General features: G+C 40.9%; 1 protein-coding gene across 1 annotated transcript; it reads left to right on the top strand.

Annotated features, from left to right (window-relative positions):
* Window positions 1–5,236: 5,236 nt before the first annotated feature.
* BROX (BRO1 domain and CAAX motif containing) lies at window positions 5,237–23,523 on the top strand. Its single transcript, XM_060246105.1, has 12 exons — window positions 5,237–5,408; window positions 6,793–6,899; window positions 8,446–8,542; window positions 10,652–10,747; window positions 11,520–11,592; window positions 17,888–17,993; window positions 18,359–18,448; window positions 18,876–18,961; window positions 19,267–19,348; window positions 19,920–20,070; window positions 21,101–21,260; window positions 21,670–23,523. The coding sequence occupies exons 1-12, from the start codon at window positions 5,308–5,310 to the stop codon at window positions 21,754–21,756; spliced, it is 1,236 nt and encodes a 411-aa protein (XP_060102088.1). The 5' UTR covers window positions 5,237–5,307; the 3' UTR covers window positions 21,757–23,523.
* The last annotated feature ends 2,327 nt before the right edge of the window (window positions 23,524–25,850 follow it).

Raw genomic sequence — 25,850 nt, 5'->3', positions numbered from 1 at the left:
AAGGATATAGACAAGCACAAAGTTGTTTTTTTACTTAAAATACTAACATGCAGGGGTTTTTTTGAGCAGGAACGCAGTTCCGGCTGCCTTGGCATCAGGGGTGTGGCCTAATACGCAAATTAATCCCTACTAGGCTTTTTATACAAAAAAAGCCCTGCAAACATGCTTAAAATTCTTACAATGTTTTCTTTAAAATGGAAAGGTGGGGGAATAGTGGGATTTGGCAATGCAATTTTTAAAATAAAGCATCAAGAAAAAGCACAAGGATCACAGCAAAAACTAAAATATAAAATGCTCTGTGTCTAACAAAATATGAAATGGCTGGGTATTGCAAGCTTCTCCCCCCCCCCCCCCCCTTAGATTGGAAATTGCTCTCCAGTGTAAAATCCCCCTTTGGTCATGGCTTCCCAGGTTAGACTACTTACTGGGCACTAGTTCTCAGGTCCATTCAGCAGAAACAATCTGGCTCATAGCATGAATCTTTATTTGCAAGATCACTCAAGCAAGCAACCCTACAGCATCCCATTGCTCTCCTCTGCACCACTTCATTCTGTTTGCATCCTTTTTTGAAGTGAAGCCTCCAGAACTGCGTACAATACTCCGGGTGCAGCCTGGCCAATGCAATGTACAGCAGGACTATCTTGCGATTTGGGTGTTATGCCTCTGTCAGGGCCGGTGCTAGGCTTTCTGGAGTTCTAGGTGAGGCTACCAACTTGTGCCCCCCTCTCCAGTCTGGCTGTCAAGTGCTTCTCAGTGCACCTGTCCTCCACCCCTCCCCCGCTGTCCCCTGGTTCAAGCCCTGCAGAGTCCGGCCTTGAGAGGCTGTTGGGGCAGAAAGTAGGGTTGCCAGTCTCCAGGTGGAGGCAAGGGATCCCCCAGTTTGGAGGCCCTCCCACTGCTTCAGGGTCATCAGAAAACGGGATGGGGAGGGAAATGTCTACTGGGTACTCCCATTATTCCCTATGGAGACTGATTCCCATAGGGTATAATGGAAAATTGATCTGTGGTTATTGGGGAGAGGGCTATTTTTTGAGGTAGAATCACCAAACTTTCAGCATAGCATTGAATGCCTCTTCTCAAAACACCGACCAAGTTTGAAAAGGACAGGACCAGGGGGTCAAATTCTATGAGCCCAAAAAGAAAGTGCCCCTATCCTTCATTATTTCCAATGGAGGGAAGGCATTTAAAAGGTTGTGGTCCCTTTAAAAGTGATGGCCAGAACTCCCTTTGGAGTTCAATTATGCTTGTCACAGCCTTGCTGCTGGCTCCACCCCAAAGTCTTCTGGCTCCACCCCCAAAGTTCCCAGAATTTTCTTAAATTGGACTTGGCAACCCTAGCAGAAAGTGTTTCCAGGCCAATTTTCTGACAGAAACACGTCTAAGAAAAAGATGTTATTTTAACCCTTGATTGAGAGGAGACCAGTGGAGCATTACAACAGACACTAAATTTATTACTCTTCACACTTAAGAAACCTAATGATATAGACATCAGTCTCCAAGTCTGACATGTTTATTGTCTTTGCTGTTTTCCCCCAGTTCAACCCAGGCTTTCGTCTGTTAAAAACATTTTCACTATTTTGCATACTAATCCATTCCCACTCTCTATATGTAGGACTGCTAATTCCTTTCCATACTATTGTCTGACAAAGTGTGCCAGGCACACAAAAGCTTCCACTTTGAATAAAACTCTGTTGTTCTTAAAGGTGCCACTAATACACAGTTGTGCAGGAAAAGGAAACAAACTGGTCATCTGAAGTGGCACAAGAGCCCTAGTTTTAGCGATGAACACAGAGCTTCCTAAATCTCCTGCAAGGTACTCCAGTCAGCTCACCTTAAAAAAGCCTCTGCTCCTCTCTCTGTCCCTTTCAGCAACTCAACAGTGTATTGGTAAATAAAGCAAATGCTGCAAAATTGTCATAAGTGTTTAGTGCTCTCTTTTCTAGCATGAAACAAAGATGACAAAATATGAAGGGAAGAGGGGTAGTATTGCAAAAGCACTACTGCATGCACAAAGCAGTTGCAATGGAATCCTAGACGGAAAGGAAAAAAGGGAGTGAACAAAAAACTTAACCCAAATAATTGAATTAAGAACCTGGAAAGTTAAACAGATGCAAGGGACATGCTAGAGAAAACCCAATCCTTACTATTTCACCGTACAAGTATATGTCATGACTGAGACAGCTTTAGAAAGGGGAAAGTTTGCATCCTCTGAGAGTCCTTCTATTCCAGCAATTTTGCAATTTTTATATGGCAAGAAAAGTTTCAGCTTGTAGCACTGGCTCTGCATAAGTGGGGAGGGGAGATGTCTTCTGCCCAACATGACTGATTCTGCCCACCTTCCCTTTTAACAGCCACAGGCTTCAGGCTTTGCACTTGCAATATATTTCAGTGATCTCAGCCTTGGGATGATACTGAATTTCTCAGCTGTGTTATTTTGACCTATACGACATGCATACATAGCACAAACAAAGCTACAAAAACCAACCATGCAAGAGGAGAACTGAGCACCCTCGCTAGAAACCTCTGCCAGTGCCAGATCTGAAAGCCATTGGTGCAGGGTTGAAAGGGGGGGGGGGAGGGAGAGGAATAAGACAAGCCAGTTTTTCCTGCCCTATGCCTTTAAGAGCCTGGAAAATCCAACTGGTGAATATTCCTGCCCCCCTCCCTCAATCCTTTGGGAAACTGGGCTTTGCTCCTTTGAATACCTACCTACTCTTTCCCCCTCCCCCATGCTAACTGCGGCTCTGAATAAAACTTGGTTGGTCTTAAAGGTGCAACTTGACTCTTGCTTTATTCTATTGCTTCTGACAACACGGCTGCCCACCTCGATCTATCTGGCTCCCACTGAGAAGAGTGGGAGCAGCAGCTTCAAGCACCATACATGAGGGGAGGAGGAGGGGGGAAGAAAGAGAGAGAGAAGGAAGACAGGGGGCAACACTGACTGACAGAAAGAGAGGGAGGAAGGAAGGAAAACATGAAATGGAAGCCTGGGAAAACATGAAATGCCAGAGCATTTCAAGCTTCTCAAAGATCTGGGGCGAAAGCGCAGTGCTGTGATTCGTGGACCTCTATGCTTCACTATTTGTCTTGGGGGAGAGGAAGCAAAGCAGGGCATGGAAAATGGCGGGGAGGGATTGTCTGCTGGGAGAAGAAGCCTCCCTCGACCATCCTGCTAGGACTGGAGGGCAGGTGAGACTCCACTCGCTGCTGCATTGAGATGGGGAGCCCCGCTCAGCCCCTTCTCTGATGCTTCTGCCAGCTGCTCCAGAGGCTCCCAGGCAACATTGAAGGTTCAGAGGGAGCTAGCTGAGCTGCGGGTAGCAGCCAGTCTTTTTTCCTTTGCCCCAAATTGGGGCGAATGAAGAAGGATGCAGGCGGCTGCTGCCCAACCAGCTCCCTCTGAAGTGGGGGAAAAGGCTGGGCAAGGGACAAGACAGGAAGGGTCGGCGCAAGTGAGGAGGGGGTGGCCGCCCTTCACCCCCATGGTGAGGGAGCACGCTCAGCAGCTGCCTACCTCGCCGACTCCCATGCGCCGGCTCTGGCCTCTGTAGATATGCCCCAAGACTGCATTAGCCTTTTTTGTAATCGCATCGCACTGTTCATATTTAACCCATACCTCAAGATCTTGTTCACACATACTGCTGCCCAGAAGTGTATCCCCCATCCAATATGCATGTTGCTCATTTTTGTTACCCAGATGTAGAACTTGGCACTTATCCTTGTTAAATTGCATCTTGTTCACATCCATCCACTTTTCCAGCATGTTCAGATCTTGTTGAATTCTTCCCCTGTCTTCAGGTGTATTCACTTCTGCTCCTTCAAATTTGGTGTCATCTCCATTCTTCCAGGAAATAGTGGGCAAAATTGATCATTTCTCAAAAAGAAAGATCAGTAGATACCATGGTGGGTTTTTTAAAAAAAGTAAACTAAGCTATTGAAAGTGCTGTTAACCTGTTTCTGAAAAGGCATGTTTTAGCATTAATAGAAAAAAATATAAAGAACAAAATGAGATTCCAGTGGCACCTTTAAAACCAACAAACTTTTATTTAAAGTGTGAGCTTTCAAGCACACTTCTTCAGATAAAGAATATATATACCTTCTTCAAGTGGCCAAATTAAACTGCATGCATCAAAATGTTGCCTGCAGCTTTAAAATTTAGTTATATTCACAAAAGCCACAATGAATTGGTAATTCAAGCTACAGTGACCATTCAGAGAGCAGTTAATAATGGGTCTTTTGATAGAAATCCTGAATAGCAAACGTAGTTGATGCAGCCACGAATGAGAGTCATGCACTTGTGACCTTTCAATAGAGGTTATTATTAATTAACCCAAGAACATGGGGTCATTTTGCTCATTCTAAAGCAAACATAATAAAAACAGTTTAGGAGACAACTTTTTTTTTTTAATCCTTATAGCCTTGCAAATATACAAGAATGAAGAGGTGCAGAGGAGAGTAATGGAATGCTGTAGGCTGATCCTGCATTGAGCAGTGGGTTTGACTAGATCAGGGATGTTGAACTCATTTGTTAGGAGGGCTGGATCTGACACAAATGGGACTTTGTGGGGCTGGGCCATGTGTGTCATAAAATGTAATGTGAGGTAGCTTAGATATAGACTTTATAAAGTTTGTATCTAACTTAAAATACAAACATGCTTAAAACTGAAAGCACTGGTTTCTATATTATAAATATTAATTTTTCTTAGTTTTTTAAATAAATGAATAGAGTTGTTGGTATTTTTAGACTCTTTGAAGAAAGTGGTTAAAAGTATAAGATGGTTTATTTAGAACAGTCAGTATTTCTTTTAGTAGTGTTTGTTTGCATACGTGAAATATATAGAAAAAACTAGTGAGCATGAATCTTTCCTCAGTTGCCTCCTTTATTCTGGCCACCTTCAGCTGAAGATTGGTGACCTTGAAACAAAACTATTGTATTTATTAAAATGTTGTGAACCACCCTGAGCCCTGTTTGGGGGAGGGCAGTCTAGAAATCAAATAAATAAAACATATGGGGAGAGGGAAGGGTAGCAGATTGGTTTAATCCACCAGCAGAAGAGGGATAAAGAGACGTGTCCCCCCACCCCCCGCCCCTGCAGTTCCCTTCACTGCAATCTTTTGTGCTGGCATGTATGTTTATTAGGGTTCCACAACCATCAGCAGAGGGTTGCAAGGAAAGCATGTTTGAGAAAGGCAAAGAAGATGTGCTTCCACAAGAATTTTCTGTTTGCACTAATTAATACATTAATTTTTCTTTTCCTCAGTTTAGGGTTGCTAAAGCTCTAATCCTGAAGGAAGTACTCAAGAAAAATGACTCACTGGTTTCATCGAAACCCTTTGAAGGCTACAGCTCCTGTGTCTTTCAATTACTATGGAGTAGCCACTACTCCTGCTGCAACAAAGATATGCAAGTAAGTGGTGCTGGATGTTCACATTTCAAAATCCACAGTGATTCTTTACACAAAACATGCTTTTTTTTTTTACCTGTATAAAAGACACCAGTGCTGTTGATAGGGTTGCCAGGTCCAACTTAGGAAGTACCTGGGGACTTTGGGGATGGAGCCTGGAGACGTTCCCATCCCCCCCCCAAAAAAAAACAAAAAACAGCAGAGCAGTTCCCCTGAATACAGTTTTCATTTCCTCATCCTCTTTTTCCTTCAAAGGGTTCTCCAGCAGCTACACTTCCACAAAATGAAAGTAAAATCAATCATATCCCTATAAGTCCTTTGTCAGGCTTTGGTAGCATTTCCAAGAATGGCTTTATTAAGGGAAACACGCACTCACAAAGCGATGAAAATACACCTAAACAGTTTGCAAGCCCACACTTTTGTGATCTCACTGGGGCAATGGTATAAATCACTTTACCCATGGGAGTTGCTGAATGTAACAGTCTGCTATATTTCAATCAACTTCTTCAGACTAGCACAAGAAAACAAAAGAAAGGAAGGAGTAGTCTAGCAGGTGGAGTTTTCCTCCATCCCAAAATCAGATTCTAGTTAATTCTTTACATTCCATTTTACTTCTGAAACCAATGCAAAACAGAGAAACTGTGCTTTCTTCCTTTCTTACATGCTTCACATATTCACTGGGAAGAACCACATGGCTCTGCCTGCTTGCCCCCCCCCCACCACAATGTATCTTTCAACCTGCTGAGATTTAAAGGTGCAAGCTTCTTCTAAACCTGAGATTTAAAGGTGCAAGCTCCTTCTAAACCTGCTGAGATTTAAAGGGACATCATAGTTGTTGGGGCAGAGGCCCCCCCCCCAGCCAGTTGGCTGGTGGTAGGGAGGAGCCTGCAAAACCAAGGGATCCCCCATCCATACCTGGGGGCTGGCAAGTGTCAAGTCCTCAGCAGTTCAGCTGTCAACATCAGACCATTTTAGGAAATAGACTTTATTGAAATACTGACTTCCATAGGCAAGATGGTTATTGCAAAAAGTGATTATGGTGGGCTCTTGCCCTATACTTAGACTTTATCTTGACCGTTATGCATTTGAATACAACGGCACCAAGCAAGCAAGCTTTCCCTTGCAACGGAGAGCATTTCCCATACCCCCTTCTGCAGGTGTACACATAATCATCAGAAGACAGGCCCATGACCTTGACTGTCTGAGATCAGAGAAATCTGCTTCCATTGGTTACTACAGAGATAGCATTGCGTTGGCAGTAAGGCAGCTACAGGTCACAGCATAGAACTACATTCATGGCAAGAGGCACTCTTGACAGCAAGCCTAGCTGTTGAAATTCTAAAGTGTCTCTCTGAAAAATTAATGTGATTATTTTTGTTTTATACAGTGATTTAAGGTTATCAAGAACACGGCTCCTGGAGCTTTTTACAGATTTGAGTAGTACTCCAGAAATGATGAAAAATTCAACTGATACTTATTTTTCACTCTTGAAAGGTAAGTAAGCTGGCCAGTTTCTGTCATTGGTCAGTAGGTTCCCAAGAAACCTCTTAATCTCTGACCCTGGGACTTTAAAGCAAAGGTCGGAGTTTTTTTGCTCTACTTATAAAGAACACACAGTAAGTAAAATACAATGGAAATGTGCTTGACATAGGAACAGTATATAAGTCAGGTGTGGCCAAGCTGTGGCTTGGGAGCCACTTGCAGCTCTTTCATACATATTGTGTGACTCCCAGAGGTCAAGGAGGAACTTAATGCAGGCTTACTCTCAAGTAAGCGTGTTTAGTATTGGAACCTCAGCCTCTGATCGCTGACCCATAGCTAGACAACTATTTCCACCTTGTGTGAAGTGGGGAAGGAGGGGAAAATAGGCCACACCCCTCTTATGTAGCCAATGCTGCAAGAGCTTTCAGGGATCTTACAGGGCCTACTGTAAGCTCTTGGGGGACTGGCTACATTGAAGCTGTGTGGCCTAATATGCAAAGGAGTTCCTGGTGACATGTAGTTTCATACTGAATATGTCCCAGTTTGTCATAGCAATATGTGGTGGACAGCCTTGTTCCTTGAAGTGCTCTAGGCTGTATATTCTGTTAATCAAAAATAGTTAAGTGCAGCCTTGTAATGATCAAAAACTTATAATTATAACATAAATTCAATATTTTATGTGCCTTCCCTCCCCAGTTCTCTATGTCAGCACCTTGATAAGCCTGCTCTGCTGGCATTTTTCATTTGTCCTATATTTGTATGTCTGGCAGCTGTAACTTCTGAGCAAATACTTAGCTTGTGCTGCTGCCCTTAACCAGTGGAATTTTGTACATCATAATAAAAGAACTGCTTTTTTTTTTTCCAGAGTGATGTTGTTCTTTGGCTTTCCATTGCTTCAAGTACCACAGAATGCATTTAACTTAGTTTTTATATAGTTTTATTACTTCATTGATAACTCTATCTGCATTTTTCTCATTTTATTTTTAAAAACCATATTCTGAAGGGAGTAGTGGAGTTCTGAGACTATTTTGGTTATAGGGAAGATGTTATATTTAATATCAGGTAAACATAAATACTAGCAGTAATTCTTTTTCTTGTGCAAAATTGTATATCAAGGCTTAGTTTAGTGGCTCATGGAGGGCCACATTTGTATTACTATCAACCAAAAGAGCCACATTTACTTCCACCCCTTGTGTGAGGTCTACACCTCAGGGAGGCTTGCAGCTTCCTTGTTCTTTTGGTGGCAGCTGTTTCAAGGTAAAAACCACTTGCTGATCACGAGTCCGCTTTTCTGAAACATGGGGCATGATCCACATTGGGAACCTTTGCTCAAAAGAGCCACAGGTGGCATGTCAAAGAGCCAAATGTGGCTCTCAAACCATTGAGTGAATATCACAGGCTTTTAGAAACTTTTATAGCAAGAGAGGAACAAATGTTAAGAATTTTTTCATAATTATTATATAACTATAATAGCAAGATAGGAACAGATATTAACTTTAAGGATGATTTTGAAATTCTCTGTTTCACAGAGAAATTATTACAATATTTTTATTAACAGGGTTTATAGTTTCACTGGATGACTCTTCACAAGACAGCAAGCTGAGATACATTCAGAATTTTAAGTGGACAGATACCTTACAAGGACAAGTACCATGGTATGTGTGCAACATGTGCTCCAGTGCTTATAACAAGCCTTTTCAGACAGCAGTAGAGATACTAACCATGCAGTCTTATGCAGAGTTACTCCAGTCTAAGGCCATTTACTTCAGTGGGTTTAGAATGAAGCAACTCTTTGTAGAATTACAGCAGAAGCAAATTAAGAGATATCAAGGCAATTGGTATGGTGTTAGGCTGGCTATTTAATGTTCAACAGCCTTGATCTTCTTTCTCATTTTTTTTGTGTGAGCATAAATTAGCCTTTTGGTTTTGCTTCAGCAAACTAACCCACTGAAATTTGCTTTTCATAACATCAGATCTTACTGAGTTTAAATATTGCTCAGGAGCAAAAAAAATTATGCAGGTAGATTTTGTGCATGTTGACTCAAAGAGTGAGTTCAAGTGCAAATAGAACTGCAGCTGCTGTTACAGCTTTTCAGAACAGTCAGCCACAGCTCAGAGCTGTGAGAAAATATGGACTGGTCACATTAAGAGTCTACATAAACACTCCACTTGTTTTCATATTCTAATATTCTGGGTATCACTACGTTATCTTCCATATTTCTAGTCCTTATCTGCCTCTGAATGCTATTAATTCAAGGTTTCCTAAAGAGTTTCTTTATGATTTATGTAAAGTGACAGAGCAGTTCCTCCGTGGAACAGGCTTCACTGGGAGGTGATGGGCTCTCCTTTGGAAGTTTCAAGCAGTGGCTAGCAGGGTTGCCAATCCCCAGGTGGGGGCAGGGGATCCCCTGGTTTGTAGACCCTCCCCCCACTTCAGGGTCGTCAGAAAGCGGGGTGAGGGGAGGGAAATGTCTGCTGGGAATGCTATTATTCCCTATGGAGATTTATTCCCATAGAAAATCATGGAGAATTGATCCACAGGTATCTGGGCTCTGGGGGGGCTGTTTTTTGGGGTAGAGGCACCAAATTTTCAGCGTAGCATCCAGTGCCTCTCCCCAAAGTACCCCTCAAGTTTCAAAATGATTGGGCCAGGGGGTCCGATTCTATGAGCCCCAAAAGAAGGTGCCCCATCCTTCATTATTTCCTATGGAAGGAAGGAATTGAAAAGGTGTGCCGTCCCTTTAAATGTGATGGACAGAACTCCCTTTGGAGTTCAATTATGCTTGTCACAGCCTTGATCTTGGCTCCACCCCTAATGTCTCCTGGCTCCACCCCCAAAGTCCCCAGATATTTCTTGAATTGGACTTGGCAACCCTAGTGGCTAGATGGCCATCTGACAGCAATACTAATTCTGTGAACTTAAGCAGATCATGAGAGGGAGGGCAGGAAGGGCTGCACCAATGCGTAGTTCTTTTTTTTATACACCCAGGGAAATGCTAATTGTCTCTTTGGGGTTAGGAAGCAGTTTTTCTCCAGAGATTCTGGAGGGGTTTTGCCATCTTTTGGGCATGAAGCAGAGGTTACTGGGGGATGTGGGGGAAAGTTTTTGTGAATTTCCTGCATTGTGCAGGGGGTTGGACTAGATGAATCTGGAGGTCCCTTCCAACTCTATGATTCTGTGACTTGTAATCATGTAATAGATTTATCCAGAACATAAGATGTTTGTAAAAAATAAAGGGAAGCTCTCATATGTGAAGTATAAACTTGGATGAGCATGTACATTTGTTCTTGAGTTTGAACATTTTTTTGCATAAGAGAATTTCTTTTTTTGCGAAAATGTTGCAGCTGTTATATTCTCAGTGGTGTTAGCTTGGAGACTTTATAAAATCTGTAGTAACATGACTGACTTCTATACCTTCATTATCTGGGATGGTTGAGAAGGAGTTAATGGAGACTGGAGTGTTATGCTTCAGCCTTTTTTAGTTCTGACTAAAAACAAAGCAAGAATTGTTTCTGATGAGACAATTGTTGTTTTCAAGCTCTTGAACATCTATGTGAAGAGCGTGGATTTGAACACTTTTGGGTTTGCTCATGTGATACGGAATAGGGCTGTGAAGGGGAGTACAACAAACACAAGCGGTTTTGTTTTGTAATGCTCTAAAAGATAATACTGAATATTTGCAGTATGTTGTACTTTATAAAAAGAAATGTTATTTGTGGTGGAGAAAACCATATGAATAGCTTGTTCTCCCTCCCCTTTTTAGTGCCCAACAAGATGCTGTATTTGAGCTTGTTTCCATGGGATTTAATGTGGCTTTGTGGTACACTAAATATGCATCCAGGCTGGCTGGGAAAGAGGAGTAAGTATCATCAATTCAGTAAGCACTATTTTATTACTAAGAGCTGAATCCTACCATTTTGCTCAGCTAAGGGCAGAATTTTCCTTCCACTGAAGAGGCTCTTCCTCTGGCAGACAGCTTGGCATCCTGTTGCCATGCAACAAAACCAGCATCTCAGAACTCTTACTAAAAGCTTAAGAATTTCAGCATACTTGGGTCCTCAGGGAAATACAACTCTGAGGGACTTCCAGAAAAGGCCCAAGGACTGAGCATGTTCTAGGATGCAAAAACAGGTGAACAGAGAAGAAGGGACGGGAGGGGGTGCTACTTCACTCAAGCCCTTAAAGCTTATACTATTAGAGGAGATCAAGGATGGGGAGACATTTCCCCATGACTTGTTTCCCCCCATAGTTCCTTGTGGGCCCCAAATTGCAATCTTCTAAATAGTGCTAACAACCAACCTATGCCGATGAGAGTGCCAAAACCTATTTAAAATTTGTCATGCTTTAGTCTACATATGATTGTAGTCTAAGTCTCCAAAAGCCTTGATGGCTGTTAAGCTCATGTCCCACCAGCATATCTGCTGAGAGCAAAGTCATGGAATGCAGATTTCTTAGCCTTGGAGGGGGGGTTGTGCCATCCTGTGACCTTAAAACAGGGTAAGATAGCAGTGGCTTTTAAAAAAATCTTTAAATGAGAATCCTGGCTAATTTGGTGATATTAAATTTGAGTAAATCTGTGAGGTGCTTACTTTCTGTCAGGCAGTTGTATTAATAAGCTACCAATCCTTTAGCATAACAGAAGATGAAGCGAAAGATGTCCACCGAAGTTTGAAAATGGCAGCTGGGATTTTTAAACACTTAAAGGTAGGATGCTTTTCATTTTTAAATGCTGCTGCTTAATGGCATTGGCCTCTGTGAAGACTTTGTGTTTCCTTTTTCCTCTGTGTTCTGTGCAGCTCTCTTCATGCTCTTAGTGTGCTTTAAGCATGGGCAGGTGGTTTTGTTGTGAAGGGTTTGTTTTTCCTTCTTAGCAGATTCATATCAATAAATTTTAAAAGGGTACAAGTCAATAGAGGATACTGAGAGTGTTTCAAATTTTTCTGTACCTGCACAGCCTTCATGGAATGGCATCACTGTTCTGCATGTGGTGGAAATTGGTTGTTTGAAATACATTTATTGTCAAATGAGGCAGGAGGCATACATAACTTTGATCCACAAGGAGTGGAATGATCCAATGCTACCACAATCATATAGACATATATTGTTGTTAAATGTGGATTGCAAGCTTCTTGCTTTAGTAATGGCAGAGCAATTTAAGAAATGTGTAACAAAAATAATTCATCAAGACCAAACAGGCTTTGTCCCAAAGAGATATATGAAAGATGATTTTCATTTTATAATCAATGCAATGGAATTTGTGAAAAATAAAAAAGAGAAAGTGGCTTCTATGTTTTTGGACTCTGAAAAAGCCTTTGATAATGTGTCTTGGACTTTTATGCTAAAAGTACTACAGCATCTAAACTGTGGACCCAGGTTCTTGAGTTGGATTCAAGGCATTTACCTGAAACAAAATGCAAAAATCCTAATAAATGGCATGTTAACCGATGGATTTCAGAAAGAAAAGGGGGCAGGATGCCATTGTTATTCATTCTTGCAATGGAAACATTTGCTTCTAGAATCAGACAAGAGCAAAACATCATGGGACAGAGTTGATAGAGAAGAACTTAGCCGCCCTGAGCCACTTGTTGGGAAGGGCGGGATATAAGTCATAAAATAAATAAATAAATAAATAAATAGATTAAAGAGTTATGCATATGATGTAGTACTGACAATTTTAAATCCGCAAGAGATTACGCAATCTGTTTTTGGATGTATAGAGAAATTTGGTTCTTTTTCAGGATTTAAAGTAATAGGAAAAAGACTAAAATAATTCGAAAGTTTTTATTAAAAAAAGAAGATAATATTAAATTAGTCACAGGTTGGGATCTTGTTTCCAATTCAGTCAAATATTTGGGCATAAACATGTCCAGAGAAAAATAAACACTTTTTCAAGATTATTATGAAATAATCTGGAAGAAAATTCAAATGGATTTGAAGAGATGGTCAAATTTAAACTTGTCGTGGGAAAATGTCTGCAATAATAATGAACATGCTCCCAAGGATTAATTTTTTATTTCAGATGCTTCCAGTTGAGATACATGACAGGTTTCTAAAAGACTGGCAAAGACAAACCCATTTATATGGAATGGCTAGAAACCAAGGCTAGAAACCAAAGTTTTATGAGATGGGGGGAGGGGGAGAGGAGGATTAGCAGTCCCTAATATCAGATGTACTAACAAGCAGCCTGCCTAGTCTAGACCTCTGACTGGATTAAAAATCTGAATTCAAGACTGATGAAATTGGAAGCTTCAGATTTGTCCAAAGGGTTGCATAGACACCTCTGGATTAAAACAACTGGGAAAACAAGTGGAAAAATCAAGAGGTGTAATGGTCATGTTAGAGACAATTTACTAAAAAAAATGGTGGTCACAAGAATAAGCTCCTCAATATCACCTTTAATGTTACCACTAGATGCTTATCATGAGAAGTTTGAGAGGAAAAGTAATGACTTTATGACATATCAAGATATGATTAACGAACATGGGAAAATTAAATCCTGGCATGATATTAATGAAGAAGGAAAAAAGTTACAATGTTTAACACATCTACATCAAAGAAGATGATGAAGATGATGGTCAAGAAGGAGATAGACCAGGAAATAGGACTAAATTTGAAAATATGATATTGAGGGGAAAAGTTAATCTTTTAGGACACATTTATAAAGCTTTACTATAATACAACAGAAACTGGACAAGTTAAGACATGCATGGTGAAATGGTCGCAAAATGTCAGGAAGCAGATTTCATTTCAGCAGTGGGAAAAACAATATGCTGTTATGGCAAAACTAACAAATTTCATTAATCAAAGACAGACGAAGTTGAAAATAATTAGCGAGTTTTGTATGATTACTATAACCTATCCTTGTAGTCATGCAGTTGAATGGTTTATTATTATATAACAGTCTCAGTATGAAATATTAACAATGATATCTTTTGTACAGTCTTTATCATAAACTGTTATGTTAAAAGTTACATACAAATTTCTATAAGGGGATTCATGTTTTATCATATAATTGATAAGATAGGATAAATGATAATATATTATGAGAAAATGGTAGAATAAGTTGAGTAGGTTGATATAGGTTTTTAAGCTATTGTGTCACATATTTCTCCTAAACAATACACATACTTGAATGAAGGCTTCTTCTTTGTATTTTCAAAAACTGCCCTTTATATTGTGTTTTGGTACCTTTTACTCATTTCCCTCACCCCCCCTTCTTTGTTTTGTATCACCTTAAATAGTTAAAAAAAATTGCAAAAAGAGAGAGAGAGCGCGCCAGCCAGCCAGCATGGTGTAATGGTTAAGAATGTTAAACTAGGATCTAGGAGACCCAGGTGCGAATCCGCATTCTGCCATGGAAGCTTGCTGGGTGATCTTGGACCTTACGCTAACCTATCTCACAGGGCTGTTGTGAGGATAAAATGGAGGAGAGAATGTTGTAGGCTACTTGGGGGAGGGATGTGGAGTACATATGACATAAGTAAATAAATTGTATATAAGATTGAGTAAGCTTCTTTCTCTCTGACATGCTAGATTTCCCTGCACAGGAGATCTTGATGGAGAAGTTTATTCAAATTGAATGCCCATTGGACTGGACTGGAAGCCTCAAAGGCGCCTGGTCTGGTGTACCCAGTGGTAGCAGTCAGGAAATGCTCACCTAAACAAATTGAGTATGCAACAATGGCAAAAACCAACTTCTTTTTATCTATATTCTATCTTTTCTTCAGTATCATAAATGTATTGCCTGATTCTATCTCGTAATCATTTTCCACTTTAACAATTCAGTCCTAGTCTTCAGCTATATAGTAAAAAAATACATTCAATTTCCCTTGAAATTCTAAATTTGATCTATTAGGCAAATAAGATGTTAGTTTTTGCCATTGTCATATACTCAATTTGTCTAGACTATATATAAATAAATATAGACTAGACTATATATAGTCTAGACCAGCGGTCATTTTGTAGAAAAATAGGTGGTGGAGCTCATCCAGGGATTATTATGCAGCTGCACATACTATTCAGTGGACAAGGAGGTGGAACTCTCAGAAGGAGGAGGTGGAACTCTTAGAAAGGTTCAGGAGCTGAGCTCCTGTGAGCTCCCACTGAATCTGAGGCCTGGTCTAGACTATATATAAATAAATCCTATGCAATAAAGTATGTTCTGTTTCACAGCTGTTAGACAATAATTCATGGTCATCGACTTTATCTATTATATCTAACTACATTTTTTTATGTGTCTAGGTCTGTGCTTATGTTTGTGTACATGAAAGATTATTTTTAATGTATAACTGTAGTAACGTATTGTGTGTGTGTCTTTATTGTTTGTGAACTGGTCCGTTTCTGTTTTCATCTGTGCCCATCCCTAGTTAAATATATTAGTATTTGCAGTATCCAGCCGTGAGCTTTTGCTTCAGGAACAAGTGAGCATTTTTATATATATATATTTTAAAAGCTCCTCATAGGGCTTCGAGGCTCCAAAATGGCAGGTTGTCTCCAGATCACTCTCCTCAATGTACCCACCTAGTTTAGTCCACATTGGACTTCGGGGGGCTGAGTTACAGACCCCCTAAAAAGGTCATTCAGTGCAATGCTTTTCAACGGGATGTCACCTCCACTGGTTCAGGAGTGACAAAAACTGACCTGGGTGAGCTAGAGGCCTTCAACTCACATAGTTCCTTACTGGGGTGACCCTCCACATGCCCCACAGGTTACATACATATCAGATTTGGGGAGATCCAAGTAACATACCACCAAGCAAGGTGCCTCCAGGAAACTGTTTTGTCGGGAGTTGTCCTGTGCCATTTTGAGACACTACACTGTGGACCTGGTTAAGCTACAGGCATCAGACTTCCAGAGTATCTCCCCAGGGACCACCCACATGGCTGCAGGTGGCTGTGTCTTCCTGGGACCAGCCACCCAGCTCTGGCAAAATGATGACTGATTGGAGCTAAGGCCTCCATCCTACCTGGGAAGATGACAGGGACAACCAAGCCTGGCAACTGGGACTCACTGCATAGCTGTGGGAGGGGGCACTGGTGGACTAGCTAAGGGAATGTGTGGGAATATGTGGCAGAGGAGAAAGGATGCTTTTTTGGAGGAACAGAAAGGGTACCCCACAGCCGGGGAGAGGGCAGTTAGCCAAGCCCCCCAGAAATCTGTAGATAGTTTGGGTACCTGAGTGGGAGAGGAGAGAGGAAACCCCCCAGGCAGAGACTCAGGCAATGTAGGAGGAAATGGGGTGCTTTTTGGAGGAGCAGAAAGGGGACCCCACAGCCAGGGAAGAGGGCAGTTAGCCAAGCCCCCCAGAAATCTGTAGGTAGTTTGGGTGCCTGAGTGGGAGATGAGAGAGGATACCCCCCAGGCAGAGACTCAAGCAATGCAGGAACAACAACAACAACAAATTTTATTTGTATCCCGCCCTCCCCGCCGGAGCAGGCTCAGGGCGGCTAACAACATAGTTCAGGAAAGAAATGGGGTGCTTTTTGGAGGAGCAGAAAGGGGACCCCACAGCCAGCATGCAGAGAAAGGGCAGTTTTCAGAACCCACAAAAGTGAATAGTCCACCCCCAAATCAAATCAAAAACACGTTTTGAAAGGAAAAAAATCTATCCATGTTTCCCACTCTCATAGCAAAGAAAAAGGCGGTGGGGGTGGGGGGGGGGAATGTAGCTCTGAATGCAAGGAAAAGAGAAGGGTGATGCTTTTACTCTGGCAGTTTGTATAGAGGCCAGGAGACTAGATTCAACAGGTTTCTCCACCCAACCCAGTAATCTCCCCCCCCCAGTCCATCAAAAGATATTCTTTCACGTGCAAGGAGAACAAGACTTCCAAAAACCAGACACAGAGGACAGGAATGCGCCTCCAGTGATTATATACATTCCCCCCTCCCCATCCTGAGGAAGTCAGATCAATGCCTATCACTGGAAATCAGACTTGCCTGTCAGCTTCAGACTGTCACTATTGGTCCCTCAATGGCTGGAAATATCTCACCCATACCCACTTTTTGGTGCGAACTCCATGGGTGGATTTTCTTTGCCGAGAGTGCACAAGAGGTTCCGAACCAGACAGAAAGTTCAGAGACTTCCTGGTCCAAACATGTGACTTTCAAACCAAACTGTGAACCTCGAACAAGGTGAAGTCTGGGCCAGATTTTATTTGGTGTTCGGATCTGTGCCCGTCCCTATTTTTAACTACACATGAAAAATCACTTATCAAAAATACTATATCCAAAATACAATTTCAGTGCACACACAGTCGCAAAAACAAATCCTAACCCGAATAAAACAGTCATTGCATAATGCTGCTCCACTTGAAAGGTGTGCGTCTCTCCATATTTAAAGAGCAAGCGCTCTATTTTGGCTCCTGCACTCAAGTGGAATTCAGTGCAGTAAGATGAAATTTTCTTGTAGATGACTGGTATATTCCAGATGTCCAAAACTGGAAGTCCAAGTGCAATGGTAGACTGGTAAACGAACCATTTCTCAGAATGCCTCGTCCAAAAGCGTCAGCAGTGTTTGACTCGAAAAGTAACTGTGTTTGTATCACTTGTTAGTCCCAATATTACATTTATGGCTGATGAAACATCCTGGGAAACGGAGCCAAAATAGAGCGCTTGCTCTTTAAATACAGAGACACGCACCTTTCAAGTGGAACAGCGTTATGCAATGACTGTTTTATTCAGGTCAGGATTTTTTTTTTGCGACTGTGTGTGCACTGAAATTGTATTTTGGAAATGGTATTTTTGATAAGTGATTTTTCATATGTGGTTAAATATATTACTATTTGCAGTATCCAGCCGTGAGCTTTTGTGTTTGCATTCCCGGTTCGTTTACATGGCTTCCTCTTTTGCTCACCTGTTCCTGAAGGCATAGAAGCACTGTATGGTGCTATAACTTTTTTTGTTATTTTATTTAAAGGTTATAGTCACAAAACTGAAAGAAGCTATTAAATCAGTTTTATCTTTCAAAAGACCATTTAAAATTTGACTGCTCTTTGTTCAGGAGAGTCACATCCCTAAATTGATCACTCCAGTAGAGAAGGGACGAGATTTAGAGGCTCGGCTTATAGACGCCTACATCATCCAGTGCCAAGCTGAAGCACAAGAAGGTATTCACATTCTTTATCAGCTTCTCTGTAGCTAATTATGTTTTAGGGTAGAATGTGATTTGCAGCAAATGTTTTTCCTTCAGCTTTATACTTCCCAGTACAACAGAAACATCCATCTATTGTTTCACGGAATTTGAAGAACTGAGAAATGATGAGATTTCTCTAATTAAAAGTCTCTCTCTAGCCTCAGGGTCTTCCTCTCTAGTCAAGAAACATTTCAATTCAATGCAGCTATATTCAGATTTAAAAAAAAATAAAATCAGTTATGTTCAGAGTATGACTAAATTAGAATGGCTGATTTATATTTAAGCTGTTCAGTGTGTAGTTGGAGTTGGTGTTTAAAATGACATTTGTTTTTGTCTTAGTGACAATTGCCCGAGCTATTGAGCTGAAACACAATCCTGGTCTAATAGCTGCTCTGGCATTTGAAACAGCCAATTTCTACCAAAAAGCAGGTATGTTACTAGCACTGATGACTTTGGAGTTTGGTAGTTACTTCCTAGAATCTTAAACATAGAAGAAACACCATGGACAGTAGGCAGGTTCCACAGCTGAGAGAAAGCTGGGTTTGTGTTGACACTGGTGCTTTCTCATCATGTTGGAAGCCTATTTCAAAGGTGAAACATAATTAACTTTGCTTAGAACCAAATGTAAATTGAGGACATTGCTCTTTTGTGGGTAGTATCCTAGTATAGTTGTGGTTAAGCATCTCACAGCAATCCATATTCAAGGCAAAGAACACAGTAAGGTTAAATTGGGGACTCATATCCAATTACTCTGTTGTTACCATGAAAATAAGACAAATAAAATGGTTATTGGAATTCTAATCACAAGATTAATGAAGAAACTACTTGTAATAATAATGCTGTCTTCTCATTCCAGATCAAACACTGTCAAGTCTGGATCCAGCATACACAATTAAGTGGCGAAAATACCTTCATTTGAAGTGCTGTTTCTATATGGCCTATGTAAGTCTTGGAAAGTATTTTCAAAGAACTATTGAATACCCATCAGCCCTCTGGGTCTTATTTTTAACTATTCTTTCCTGGAAGCTTATTTTTTAGATGGGTTTTATGTTGCAAAATTCTTCTTTTGGGAGGGGAGGGGACTTACCCTTTATCTGTAACAGTACCAAAGCGATGGGTGATGTTGCCACCTCTGTTCCCCTCACCTTTCTTACACTTGCCTGCTTTTTTACCCATTGAAACAAGCAGAATTTTAATTTCCCCCCACAACTTGCCAGAAGTATTTAACACATACTTTTCTACTCCAGGCTTACTGCTACCATGGCCAAACCCTGCTGGCTAGTGATAAATGTGGAGACGCAATACGATCTCTGCAAGAAGCAGAAAAATGTAAGTACTTTGTTTATCAGCTCCCACCTCAAAGAAAAGATCAAAATTTTGCTGGATTTCCACACATTCCATGTGGGCATTTGAAGATTTAAACGCAAATGGTCAGGAAAATCCTATAGTGTAGTCCTATGCAGAGTTACTCCAGTCTAAGCCTGTTGGTTTCAGTGGGCTTGTATTGAATTAATTTTTCACTGGATTACACCACAATAATCTAAAATCAGATTTAAAAGATCCTTGGTAACTCCATGGATTGATGGGGCAAGTTTTCCTATGGCAGGGAGACCACCACTGTTTGCCATGTTGAAAATAGTGAAAGTACCCTCATTCTGCTAATGAACAATGTGGAAATATTTTCCCAGGTATATGTTGATGTTAAACTAGCAACACTGCTTGACAGGTGTGTGCACAGATAATAGGATACAGAAGTTGTATAACACATAAATATTTTCATAATGTGTGTCTCTAATATTCAATAGGCACTTAAACCTTAGTGCTAGATTTAGTGAAAGGTGTATGCAAGAGGATAGCTAAAAATTCCTTCTACTGTCTTATCTGCTGTTTTCTTCTTCAGTTTTTTCCAAGGCGGAAGCATTGTGCAAAGAATATGGTGAAACCAAAGGACCTGGAACTACAGCTAAGCCTTCTGGCCATCTCTTTTTTAGGAAACTTGGAACTCTGGTGAAAAACACCTTGGACAAATGCCAGCGAGAAAATGGATTCATGTGAGTGTACTTTTATATGTGTCATTAAATTACTGTATTTAGCCAAATCTCAAGTGTTCTTAATGAAGTATGTGGTCTTGCTGAGTTCATTTGGGATTAGTTACCCCTGCGGAAGTAAATGCATGTGTAGAGTCCATTTTGCTGACAGTCATTTTATATATCTGGGGTACAGCAATATTGACACAAGCTAGGAGCAGACTGTATTCTTTCCCAGCTTCTCTGTTTTGGCAGGAGTGCCCAGGGCAGAGTTAGTGCTTTGTCCATTGCCTAAATAGGACAGCATCAGTGATGAAACAAGCAGCACAGGGATCCTTGGGAGGCTTCGATCCTAAATGCTTCTCAAGAGAGAAACTGTGGGGGTTGGTATAACTGTCAGCATCCCCTCTGATTCCATTCCAACTAGCATCCACTTGTTTTTTGTATGGACATTGTATTTGATATTCTTCACTGGGTTTTTTTCTTCCTGTCTTGTAAAAGGCTCTTTTACACAGTCTTGAATCTGTGCATTGCTGCGCTGATTTCTTTAGAAAAACAAGAGCCAGGGGTTGCATTGCTCACCATGCCTGATCCAGCGTCAGCACCAGATCGCTAATCCTGACCATTTTCTTCTTTGACTTGCTTATGAAGCTGGATGGGGAAATTTCTGAATGTGTTGTGAATGAAATGTGCATAAACTTTATTTTCTGTCTTTATGCAGTAACAGAGTATCGAGAGAGAGCACCATCTGGTTTATGCAGTCAGTGCTAAATCAAAAGTAAAATAGAGGGGGCTGTGCCTCACAAAAGCTCAGTCTTTTAAACCAGACTGTTCTCCTCTGTTATGTAGACTAGGAACCTTTAGCCAACATTGCCTTTGTCTTATGAATGTTCTGTACAACTGTATGCATAGACGAATGAACCTGGCTATATTTATGAAAATAATATGAAAATTGAGAGGGGTATGCAGTTAAATTATGCAAATAGTCTGTGGCATCAGTTATTCCCAGGAACAGCTGAGAGACTGCTAACCTGCCAGTTTCTTTTTCTTTTAGTTATTTCCAGAAGATCCCTCCAGAGGCTCCTCAGTTGGAGCTAAAGGCAAACTATGGTCTTGTTGAGCCTATTCCTTATGAGTTCCCTGCTGTGCATGCACACTGGACACTAGAATCCCTTGCTGCATTTGATCTCACCAAGAGGCCAAAGGAGGATAGTGTAAGACCAGTAACTTTTACTGTTGTCTCGTGATGTTTTGTTTCTACATGATCTCTCTTCCCTGCTCAGTAGAAGAATGGTGCTGCTAGAAAGAGGATCAAATAATCTTTTAAAGACTTTGGAAGATTTGTATATTGGGTATCTTTGTCTACTGTTCAAAGAGGTCTGAATGCCAAGCTTTGAAAACATGGCTTAGTTAAGACTGTTAGATACTTTGTGCAGTGTGTAGCTGCATCTTCATAGCAAATGATATAAACATTTGGTCTCTTTTGCACCATTTCTTGCAAAGGAAAATGTGACATAGCTAACTGTTTTCTTGGTTCTGAATGCTGTGTTTTAAACCCTTTCTGATAATCCAGTGACATGGTAACTTTAAATTCATTTCCTGCTTTTCTCTCATTATTTCCAGGCTAAACCGAAGCCAGAGGAAGAAGTAAAACCTGTGAAAGAGCCAGATATAAAACCTCAAAAAGACACTGGGTGCCAGATTTCTTAAGCCCCACAAGTGCATTGAATACCTCTTGTGAGCTGCATTTAGTGAACTCTGGGGTTTCATTGTTCACCCCCTTTGCTGATTCTTTTGGACGCCTTCATCCTCAAAAAGAGCACACTGCTTTTCATGTTTCACAACTATCATTCTGGATTGAGTGTATGTGGTTTCTTTTCATAAATGTTGGAAATGGTGAGATTAAAACTGAGTGGAAAATATTTGCTTCAGTTCCTTGAGGGTGAGTTAGATGTCTAAACAAGAGGGAAGTCTGAGAAAGCCTTGGATGATGCAGTGTAAAAAACCTGACTAAAATACATAAAGCACAGACACCAGAGATGTACTTCAAGAGTATGGAGACTTATGCTATCAGGCTAATAAACAATGTAAAGAAATCATAGCAAAAGAGAGTATAAGGACTTTCAGGTAGTGTTTTATCTTTAGGATCTTTGACAGAAGCATTTTGGTTTGTATCCAACAACTGTTTTCTCCAATTGGAAGGATGTTTCTGCCAGCAGAAGGGGTGGAGACAATTTCTACTAATTCCCCACCACCACCATCGCACACACATACATCGTGCCTAGGCCACTTCCTAGGGTCCCTGTGGACTACAGCAGGAAGTGGAGAGGGAAATCTGGTTCTCATTGGATTGCAAGCTCTTATTCTAGGAATGTTTGAGAGAAAGAGAACATGATTATATAGAAGGATCTGTTGAGAGTCATTCATCCAGTTGATCACAAGAGTATAGCAGAAGTAAAACTTGTCTGGAAGGACCATTATTTAAATCTATACCATCTTGGATAAGCAGTAAGTTGTTCTGTTGTCTAAAGAAATGTTCCTTCAGAGTCTAAAAAAATGCCCTGTTGAGAGGATTTACAGGTGCTATCGTACATGTAATAAATATAAAGAGAAGTAAAAAGGGGACAGATTACACTAAAGAGCAATGTAAAGAAGTCAGTATGATATATGGAGAGGATGAAGGGAAAGTACGTAATATCAGCTGCAGGATATAAACACCCTGTGAGATGACTGTTGGTATAATGTGTTTGTGACATGGCAGTAGATACTATAAATAATAGAGACTAAAGGTAATGTAATAGATTTATGTAAATCCAGGAAAAGAAACACCAAAAGTTTTGACTTTAAAAATGAAAGGTCTGTAAGAGATGGTTACATGGAAAAGCAGGAGCAGAGCATTCTTCTTAAGGGGGTATGAAGGATGGTGTAACTCTTGAGAAAGCAAACGCAGATTCACTGATGTATAAAAATGTGTTGGATTGTGGAACACGCCACCCTTAGCTGAGTGGGGTGGAAGGACACAACATTGGCATAAGGCTGACAGAGGAGCCTCTTGTATTGGCAAGACACACCTTGTACAAACAAACTTGATGCTTGTAGCTGAGCAGAATGGCAGGACACAGCCCACTGAAACCTAATCATAGAAAGCTCTGAAATGAAATATAAACAACTGTTTCGGAACAGAATATCCTGTAGTGCAAATGAAATTTAGTGCATAATTGGGTTAGTTAATGCTCTAGTCTGTCTTTGATAAACTGGATTTGTATATGTGTTCGATGACTTACTCTCTACTTCTGGCCTGTTGTCTGGAATTGCATTTGGTGAGAGTGTGAGCAGCCATGGTATTAAATTGGCTGGCGGTCAGGAGCCTTAAAGGGCATTTATCAGAATGTCATATTGTTAAAATTTGCTGTAACTGGCATGCAAGTCCAGCTCTTCGCTAGAATTAAAATTATCCAGATGTTTTGGGCACTCTCACTTTGTCTCATTTTCTCTTACCAAAATTCAGTAAAGGAATAACGTGGAGCTGCTTTGGTGCATAGAAAATCTTTACGAAAAAAAATCATGTAGATATCTGTACAGTGCTCAGCTGGATACTGGCAGAGTTGATCACAGAACGTTTCAGTGGTTTAAGAAACCTTGGAATATGTGTTACTAAAGAATTTATGTACTACTTGTATATAGTTTAGTAACAAAGGATCTATTTTGCCTAGTATGCCCTTAACCAGTCACTACATTGCAGTGATCATGTAAATAACTCTTGTGCAGATTTAGCAGAGAAACTAATTCTGTAGTCCAACCAGCCAGTTCTCCTGCATCAACATATTTTCAGAACTCAGTCCCACTTATTCCAGTGTGACTTGTAAGTAACTGAACATAGGACTGTGACCTTAATAATGTATTTTGCCTCATATTTCAAGGCTCATTTTTTCTTTCCTTCCCCCCTCCCCTCACTGCACTGTTTTCCACATTCATTTGATGTCTTCCAAGTTCAGTCACCCAGCATCCCCAGTCAATACTTGAGAGGTTTGTCTGGAGTTGCTTCCTGTTCTGTTCAGACCCCTTGCTCTTTGGTATGAGTCTTGTCAGCTACTGTGCCAAGCGCTACACATGGTCATAGCTGTGTTCCATGCTGAGCTGGTGGTGGTGGAAAGTGCCATTAAGTTGCAACCAGCTTACAGCAACCCCTCATGGGGTTTTGAACCAAGATACATTTAGAGGCCATTTTCCATTGTCTGCCTCTGCATAGCAACCCTGGACTTTCTGGACTCCCTTCCAAGTACTAACTGGGACTGCTGACCCTGCTTAGCTTCTGAGATCTGATGAAACTGGGCAAGCCTGGGCCATCCAGGTCACACTGTGCTATTCTAGGATGTACTGAGTAGCCTTTAGATCTTGTCAGGTCTTCTGTAACTGTCCCAACTAGCATCTCTGGTTTTATGCCTTGCTGTTGTGAAGCTTTCCACTCTCTTCCCATCTCTTCTTAATAGACATCTTTGTGCTTAGAGTACTGTGTTGCTTCTGGTGACACATTCCAACGCGGTAAGGACTTTATGGCCATTGGAGGAATAGATGTGATGTGATATTATGGGTTTAACATCTGTGTCTCACTGGCTACAACTTTAAATTATTCAGCATAATTTTTCTGGATTTCTGCTCCCTGCTGTCAGATGAAAATACAGTTGGGCAAAATGTAGGTTTTCTATATATGTGCTTTCACTATTCAGCTCATTAGCTCAGAATTAATTTTTTTTTCAAAATTCCTGTAGTAACAGTGGCAATATATAGAGAAAAATTCTTTATTTGTTGTTGCTATTTCCTAATGTAGCGGCCCCGTGGCGCAGAGTGGTAAAGCTACAGTACTGCAGTCCTAAGCTCTGCTCACGACTGGAGTTTGATCCTAGTGGAAGCTGGGTTCAGGTAGCCGGCTCATGGTTAACTCAGCCTTCCATCCTTCAGAGGTCGGTAAAATGAGTACCCAGCTTGCTGGGGGGAAAGTGTAGATGACTGGGGAAGGCAATGGCAAACCACCCTGTAAAAAAGTCTACCGTGAAAATGCGTGATGTGACGTCACCCCAGAGTTGAAAACAACTGGTGCTTGCACAGGGGACACCTTTACCTTTTTATTTCCTAATACAGACCCCTTGAAAGGCCTAGGAGCACCAGATTTTATAGAACTGCTGAACTGAAGTAGGTGTTGCAGACCTGATCAGTAACTTGGATAGGAGACCACTGAGAGCCTATTATGAGAGCAAGGTAGACTTATAACTTGTTTTCTAAAAAAAGGAGAGTCTGGCTCAGAGAACTAGCACTTTTGTGTTTTCTGCATCTTGAGTATTTTTCAAACACATGAGTGATGAATACAACTACTCTGAAATCGTTCCTGCCTTGTACAATAGCATGATGCTTACTTGCCCTGAACTACAGGAGGAGACATCCCTTTGTATTAAATCTGCCCTGTGGAAGTAAGCACAACTTCCTGATAACTTTTTTAAACACTTGGGTGGCCATTGAGCTAAACAGCAATATAGAATAAGTTTACATGAAGTGAAATTGTATTTAAATGCTTTGGTTTCTCAAGTCTTCACCAGTAATTTGAATTTTGAGTGATACGTGGTTTCTTTCTCTCAAACAGGGCATGATCTTTTTTCTTTATTTTTTTGTCCAAGGAATACACATTCTCTTTCATCATTGTGATTTCCCTGCCTGCCACCTCAAGAGATTTTATCATGCTACTCACTATCAGTATGCCTTCCTTAAGTTAAATACTTGTCCTTCAGTGTACATCTTCAGTATACTTGCAT

The sequence above is a fragment of the Heteronotia binoei genome, chromosome 1, assembly GCF_032191835.1.
Source record: "Heteronotia binoei isolate CCM8104 ecotype False Entrance Well chromosome 1, APGP_CSIRO_Hbin_v1, whole genome shotgun sequence".
Classification (NCBI taxonomy): domain Eukaryota; kingdom Metazoa; phylum Chordata; class Lepidosauria; order Squamata; family Gekkonidae; genus Heteronotia; species Heteronotia binoei.
Note: the sequence above shows the minus strand (reverse complement) of the source record. Positions and strands in the feature narration are given on the sequence as shown.

Bases quoted from the DNA above. Each gene is read 5' to 3' on its own strand.
- BROX (XM_060246105.1), top strand. From the start codon at position 5,308: ATGACTCACTGGTTTCATCGAAACCCTTTGAAGGCTACAGCTCCTGTG. The intron at 18,449-18,875 runs GTATGTTACTAG...TTCTCATTCCAG, and splicing joins CAATTTCTACCAAAAAGCAG to ATCAAACACTGTCAAGTCTG. The intron at 18,962-19,266 runs GTAAGTCTTGGA...TTTCTACTCCAG, and splicing joins GCTGTTTCTATATGGCCTAT to GCTTACTGCTACCATGGCCA.